Source organism: Miscanthus floridulus, chromosome 17 (genome assembly GCF_019320115.1).
Source record: "Miscanthus floridulus cultivar M001 chromosome 17, ASM1932011v1, whole genome shotgun sequence".
Lineage (NCBI taxonomy): Eukaryota > Viridiplantae > Streptophyta > Magnoliopsida > Poales > Poaceae > Miscanthus > Miscanthus floridulus.
The window spans coordinates 62,518,545-62,526,627 of record NC_089596.1 but is presented as its reverse complement, the minus strand read 5'-3'; the positions used below and the strand labels follow the sequence as shown (position 1 = coordinate 62,526,627).

Sequence of the window (8,083 nt, the reverse complement as noted above, 5' to 3'; positions counted from 1 at the left end):
CTCCTTCATCCGTTGCTAAAAAAAATCGGCTACATCCTACGCCGCCACGCGATATTTGCCACTCCTAAGAGCCTATAATAAGAGAACCTAAGCCGGCTAAATCCTAAGGTGGAAAAGAGAGGACAGGAGAGAGAGGAGAAGCGGGTTATAAATTTACAGTTGATTTGGGCACAAGAACAGCCCCGGCCCTGTCAAATTATAGACCTGGAGCGAAGCCACAGACGATGGGCCCCTTAATATAAGTCTAATAATATAATGATAATTTTAATAAGTGTAATGCATACAAAAATTCTTATGAAACAACAAAAAAGTTATACATCTTATATTACTTTAAAAATTTCTTCTAACATTTGCTGCTGCGAAGTCATTGATGATGGCCTAAATATCAATTTCATCTAATAATTTCTTCTCGATGCATAAAGTTGCCAAACCATTTAATCTTTCTTGGGACATTACAGACCTCAAATAATTATTCAATAATTTCAGCTTTGAAAATGTTCTTTCAGCTGAGGCCACAGTCACAGGCATAGTGAATAGGATCCGATAAGCAATAAAAATATTAGGATAACAATACGCTTCTGTGACAAACTCAAAAATCTCCATAGCAGACATTGGCTTATCTGATAGAGTAGACTGCATAACAGCTAACTCAGAAATCATGTCATTTACATCAACATCCGATGAACCATCTGAAGAGAAAGTTTTTGCAAATTTAATGCAATGGTCTTTTAGATCAGCACCATCCATTGCCTTCAAGGATGTTGAATTCATTAGAAATCCAAATTTTTCATTGAATGACTGTAGTTCTTTAAATCTGTTTTTCAATGAACTAATTGCCATATCAACCATAACCAAAAAATAAAAAGTTTCAAAATCCTTCTCAGCTTGCAAGATAGCTTCATTGCATTCAGTTTCATCAAATTGTTTCTTCCTAACAGAATGACGCTTTACTGGAAATGATGCCTCTACTCCCATTTCAAGTGCTATTTCTGTGGCAGCAACCACACTATCAGCAAACCCAGTATTTCTATAGTTCTGAAAGTAATTCACCATACCTTCTATATGCTGCAAGGTAGAATCAACGCACATGGATGGTAATTGCAACTTCTTACTGACAATATGTACAGAGTATAAAATGTCATGCCAAATAACCATACCAAGTATGAACTCAAAGCTGCCATGCACGTCATATAAATTTTTTGCATCACTTCTATCCTTTGGTTCAGTATCTCCATCCTCACTTAGCCACAACAAAGCTGACCTTAGTTGAGGAGCTTGATATCTAATTGCTCAGACACTTTTGATGTAACTCTCCCAACGAGTATTGCTTAATGATTTCACGGTCAAATCTAGAACATGTTCAAGCAAAACATTCCATCTTTTGGTAGAACCTGAAAATAATACATATATCCTCTGCACAATTCCAAAGAATGAAATAGCTTTACTGCATGATTTAGCCATATCACAAAGAGTGAGACTAAGATTGTGGCATGCACATGGCATATACAAAGCCCTTCGATTTATTTCACACAAACGACTTTGTACCCCCTTATGTTTTCCTTTCATATTAGAGCCATTGTCATAACCTTGACCTCTAATATCATCAACATTAAGGCCAAATGATTTGATGGAGTCAACTAATACATTGAAAAGCCCCTCACCAGATGTGTCATCCACCTTCAAGAAACCAAGAAAGTACTCCCCAATTTTTATTTTCTCATCAGACATATCAACACATCGAACCAACAAGCTCATTTGTTCTTGGTGACTCACATCTGGGGTACAATCAAGAATAACTGAGAAATATTTGGTCTCTTTAACAATGTTTATGATGGAGCTTGTAATTCTAGAAGCCATAAGTGAAATCAACTCATTCTGAATTTTATGACTAAGATAATGATATTGTAGCTCTTTGTTTTGAATGCGTCTAAGGTGGTCTTGCATTACCAAGTCAAATTCAGCAACCATCTCACAACAAGCTAAGAAATTACCATTCACATCATTGTAAAGTTGCTCACTAGATCCTCTAAAAGCTAAACTGCGTTTACCAAGAAACTTTACAATGGCAACAATTCTTAGTAGAACTAGCCTTATGCGTTCTTTCTCCTTTGTGATTTGATGTTGCAACTCCTTGTCAATTGTTTCATGTTTGCTTAATCTAACTCTCAATTCATTCCAAGAGTTCATGTTGGTCATATGATCCACGCTAACTTCATGCTCTTTTAGTCTTTCACTAACATGACTCCAATCTCTAAAGCCATCATGCCCCAATGAACTCTTGCGGATACTAGAACCAAACAATTTACAACAAAAGCAAAACACTTTGTCAACACTTTTTGAATAGACCAACCATTTCCTATCACGTACCTTGCCATTGCTCATTTTCCTAGAATAATGAGTGTATGCAAAACGTCTTGATCTGGCATCCATTGGAAACACAATATTTTCTTCTCTAATAGGCCCCTTCTCCACTAATATGTCCCTTGCTTTGTTATTAAGATTGTCCCAATTTACTGGATCATACATATCAATAGTAAAAACTGGTTCTTCATCAACACGAGTAGATTTCGTCGTAGGAGAATTAAATATGGGCTCATGGTCACTCACATTATTATCATCCGTGTCGATGCCAACATTATCTTCTATACGGCTTTGATCTTCTTGTTGCGTAGTTTGATCCTCCACAGCAACTATTGCCCATTCATCTGAATTTCTTGTAGTGCTTGTATTGCTCTTAAAAAATTTATGAATAGATCCCTTTTGTGATTCTTTCAAGGCCTCTATCCTTCTCTTCTTTTTTCTTTTCTCATTTCCAGATGAATGTTTTTTGGGCAACATGACTTCACTGTATATTCAGACAAGTAGTAAGTAATTAAAAAAATATGCCATACTAAATTTAACATGATTGCTATACCATATGGGATTCCTAAACCCGAAATCTAAAGTATAAAGAATAAAGATTGGGGTAATTAAGGGGACTTGGCCGCTTAGGGCAAGGGCTAGTTTCTTACCTTTGTATACAAAAACCAGCAGGAATAGACAGAGTGCCGCTGGCCGCTCGCACTCGCCCGGAGTCACGATTCGCGAAGATCACCAAGACGCACCGCACACGGGATCGCTCGCTGCTTGTAGCCTCGCATAGTCGCATGGGAGTCGCTCACTCGGCACTCACGCAGGAACAGAGTAGCGGCCACGCGGCGGAAGGGCATGGGACGGGAGTCGTGGACGCGGAAGGCAACGCGGAGTCCTATCTTGTACAGTCGTACGCCTGGTTCTCCTGTTCGCCTGTTCCTATGGGCCAAATACTACTACTACTTACCTATTTGGGGTTGGCCCCCCTAGCCTTGAGGGCCTAGTGCGGCGGCCCAGCTCGAACCCCCTAGGGCCGAGCCTGCACAAGAATCGAGAAACTTTGTGAGAGAGACAAGTGGGTCATGTATTAACAGTGAAGAGCTAATAGCTACTTTATGAATGAGCTAAGAAAAGGCTACAAAGAACATCAATAGTTAGCTATATTATTAGCCTTGCTATAAGCCGCCACCAACCAGGCAACTACCTCCACCTCCTCCATGGCCATCATCCACCATGCAAAGTCGAAGGCAGAGCGACTTCACGCGTGAGGAAAATAGCTAGTTTTCAGTTTCACTTGACGAGTGACCGATTTTTGTTTTAACCTGACAATTGACTGTTGCTGTGCCGATGTATTTTTGGTGGCCATTGCCATCACAACTCACAGCACTGCTGTCCGCTCCATGGATCAGGAATAGGCCTAGGCCAAGTCCAATAAAAAATGGAACGACAGCTCGAACGTTCAGCGCGAGGACGCGTCACCCACGCCCGCCTCGCTTGCCCTGCCTTTTTGAAAAAAAAGTTTGTCCTACCTGCCCCGCATGTAACTATGTGCCATGCTACACCTGCAAACCCGCCCCTACGCATGCAGTTGTCCATCTCATGCCTGCTGATGCGCATGCAGGTGCGGACCACTACGCACACGAGGATCACATCTGCATGCGCTCGACTCCTATGCCTGCTAATGTTGCAACCTAAAAGCACTTATGCATCATACTTCTGAAACAGGAGAAACATTTACAAACATATATTTGAGACATATGTGTATAGCAACTACAACATCCATATAAACACATTTGCAACATGCGTCAGAAACAGATGAAATATTTGAATAGACGCTTGCAACATTATCGATGTTTCACCACTGATAGCCTGCCACGGGGGTCCCCGGGGTAGTATGTTCAGGCTTTAGCGTATGTGGAACTCGATGGTTAACGCAAGAGACAGTCAATTTATCCTGGTTCGGACCTGAAAGGATCAAGATGCCCAAGAGGGGGGGGGGTGAATTGGGCTAATTCTAAATTCTCTTGCAATAATCAAATCCTACGGATAGCCCAATTAACCCCTTATGCCTAGAAAAGTGTTTATATCAAACTAAAGCACAACAACCTCGCAACCTATGTTCCAAACTTACTCTAGCAAGCAATTCTATGGATTGTAAAACAAGTATTAAATTGCTCAAAGTAAATACTCAAAGTAAGTGCTCAAAGTAAATAGAGAGAGAAAGGAACGCGGCGATGTTTTGCCGAGGTATCGGAGAGTCGCCACTCCCCACTAGTCCTTGTTGGAGCACCCGCGCAAGGGTGTAGCTCCCTCTTGATCCGCGCAAGGATCAAGTGCTCTCTACGGGTTGATTCTTCGACACTCCGTCGCGGCGAATCACCCAAAGCCGCTCACAACTTGAGTAGGGTCACCCACAAGCTCTGCCGGGTGAACACCAAACTCCCAATCACCACCAAGCCATCTAGGTGATGGCGATCACCAAGAGTAACAAGCACGAACTCTCACTTGACCACGCGAAGCCTAATGAGAAGATGGATGCACACTTTGCTACTCTTGATTTGCTAGTGAGGCTACTCTCTTGGATTCTCAAATCACAAACACCTCACTAGGACCTTACTCTTCTTGGCACTCACAAACGTGTTTCTCAGCTGTTGGAATGAGCAAAAGTAACTCCACTCACGAGTGGAGCTTCTATTTATAAGGCAGCCTGAAAAACGAACCGTTATGAGCTTCTGCGAGATGACCGGACGCTCCGGTCGTGATGACCGGACGCTCCGGTCAGTTCAACCCACGAACCAGTAGTAAAGAGTCGACCGGACGCTGGCAGGGTCCGGTCAGCACTGACTGGACGCGTCCGGTCGCATAAAACCCTTACTGGAACCTTACTGGACTCGATCGGACGCTAAACCCTCAGGGTCCGGTCAGTACTAACCGGACGCATCCGGTCACTCTTTCCCAAGTCTGGACCCTTACTGGAGTCGACCGGACGCTAGCCCTCAGCGTCCGGTCACACGACCTTCCAGCGTCCGGTCACACCAGACTTGTTCTTCACGGTCAAATGAACTGACCGGACCCTGCGGCCAGCGTCCGGTCGCACCGGAGCCAGCGTCCGGTCAATGTTTGACCCTCCATTCACTTCCAACTTTCAAACATATGTGAATGAAGTTTGCTCCAAAGGATCTTAGGCATTCATAGGAGCTACCTAGAGCTAGTTTTAACAAGTGTGCACCACACCTAACTCACTAGACTCAACTAGGTCAAGCTACCCGTTCATACCCCCCTTAATAGTACGGCCAAAGGAAAAACAAAGTCCTAAACTACTCTAAGTGTCTCTCCAACTCCAATCGACACTTAGAACTAGTTATCCTTAACCTTGTCGTCCATCCTTTGAAAACCAAAACGATTTCCATCATAGGGGCATGACAACCTTGATTGCCCAATCGATCTCCATTACCATGACCTAACTTAATTGCCTCTGCAAAACACACGTTAGTCATAGTAATCTTGTATTGACATTAATCACCGAAATCCAACTAGGGGCCTAGATGCTTTCAATCTCCCCCTTTTTGGTGATTGATGACAATACCACCTCGAGTATGTTATGGAGTGAGGTTTTTGACGGGCTTGGTTCATATAAGCTTTTGTCAATAAGAACAAAAGAGTTAGTCAAGCTTATATGACCCAAGCCAACACAATGTACTCAAAGGATATGAATTAAGCATGAGTACTTGTAACAAAGCTCATTTGCTTCGAAGTATAAACGCGGAAGCAAAAGCAAATGAGCATTACACAAGTGATATGACATATTGATAAAGCAAAGTAGAAGTCACACATGTCAAATATCACAACCACGTAGATAGCACTATCACATATATATAATAGTATGCATGAAAGTAAACACACGAGTGCATAAGTAATAGTGTATCACACAAATAAAACTCCAAATGTATATAATTAGCTAATACTAGATAACTAGCTCCCTCTAAAACTCGCTCCCCCTAAGTCTACATACTCAAACCCTCTCCCCCTTTGGCGTCAAACACCAAAACCTAAGGGTCGGTCGGTGGGGCTGCAGCGGACGAGTCGGGCGCTGAAGTACGTGGAGCAAGATGGAACTGGGCGCCATCATCATCTGACCCTGAGCTCTGAACTGACTGACCCTCTAAAGCAGGAAGTGTCGCTAAAGTGGTCTGGGTCTGAGCTAGGGCTGGTGCTGCCTGTGAAGCTGCAAGTATGTCTGTCGTAGGATCTGACGAGGCGACAGACGAGGGGAGCCTCTGAGTAGTCATGATAGCTGGAGCTGCTATAGACGGACCGGCAGTATGCATGTGAGGCGGAGTAGGCATGCCGGTCAACTCGCTGAATGATGCTCCAAGACTCCTGGAGACTGACGTCTCAGGCACGAATAGCGAGGAAGTCTGCTCTAGTGAGAAACCCGTGTGATAAGGAGTGAACTGCGGGGCTATACCAGGTGAGGCTAACCACTGGGACACCTATACAGGAGGTGAAGTAAACTGAGCTGGAGGCTGTCCCTGACTCTAAAGCCCGATGGGCTGTACTGCTGGAGTCGTCGAAGTGGTAGGAGGCTGTGCAAGCTGGGGCGAAGGCTATGGCAGTGGGACCCCAATGGCTGTCACTACATGCTGCATGAATCCCATGAGCTGCTGCTGCATAAGTAACTGCTGGTGCTAAAGGAGCTGCTACTGTCGCTGGAACTCGTCCTGACGAGCCTGAAACTGTGCGAAGTTGGCAGCTGTCTCCTGTGCCTATCGTGTCTGATCCTGCTGCATCCGCTCAAGAATAGCTATGAGAGCAGGGTCTGTCTACGGAGCAGGTGGAGCAGAACTGGAGCTACCGGCCTCTGCATCGTGTCTGCGTGGAGGCATCTAAGGTATAGGCTGGTAGTCGTCGTCGAAGCTGTCACTATATTCGCTCACCTCCTGCTGTGCCTCTAGCTCCTCCTCCTTAGTGGCTGCAATCCCTCTGATGATCTCATCCTGCTGAGCTGCGGACTCTGGCACGTTGGGACGACGGCTAGGCTGTCTGGGTGCCTGAGGAGTGGTGTGTCTGATCCTCTGTGATAGGTTGTAAGCTGGGAACTCTGTGGTAGCACCTGTATACTCATCCATCATGCCAGGGGGCTTATCAAGCACTACTCTGCGGATGAGGAACGTGATCCAGTGAGCATAGGGAAGCTGCCTGCGACCCTTGAATCCCTCAGCTATAGTATCCTCCATCTCTGAAAGAAGGAGGTCCCAGATGTCAAATACTGTCATCTGCATGATGACATTGAGAAGCCAGAGCTGTAAGCGAGTCAGGCCCTCCTTGTATCCCAACCTGGGAAGCAGTGTCCTCCTGATGATGGCCTCTAGTACCCTCGCTGTAGGAGTCAAGTCACTGGGGTTCCTGCTCTACCCCTCACCAAAAGGCTCCTTGAAGCAATGCCACACTAAATCTATAGGGGGCACCTGCCCTCCATGAGGATGCCTGGGAGGCTCCTGATGTCCATAGCAAACCTCATGCATCTTAACAGGCTGCTCCTGTAGCCTCAGTATCTCTCTGGCTCTGCCACTCATCACTCTGTAGTCTTTGCCTTTGAAAGCAAAGTGAATGAATCTGTGATGAGGATCGATGTAGAGCGGGGCATAAAACTGACGGACCCAAGAAGGTACATATATGCCCGTCCGTCCAATCAAATCTGTCAGTCCTGGCAAATATGACAAGTATGGCC

At 44.8% G+C, this 8,083-nt stretch overlaps 1 protein-coding gene across 1 annotated transcript; it reads right to left on the bottom strand.

Moving 5' to 3' along the window:
- Nucleotides 1-378: 378 nt before the first annotated feature.
- Nucleotides 379-3,148, bottom strand: LOC136515698 (uncharacterized). Its single transcript, XM_066509218.1, has 3 exons — nucleotides 3,012-3,148; nucleotides 1,546-2,845; nucleotides 379-1,065 (listed from the first exon to the last, which is right to left on the bottom strand). The coding sequence occupies exons 1-3, from the start codon at nucleotides 3,146-3,148 to the stop codon at nucleotides 379-381; spliced, it is 2,124 nt and encodes a 707-aa protein (XP_066365315.1).
- Between the last annotated feature and the right edge of the window lie 4,935 nt (nucleotides 3,149-8,083).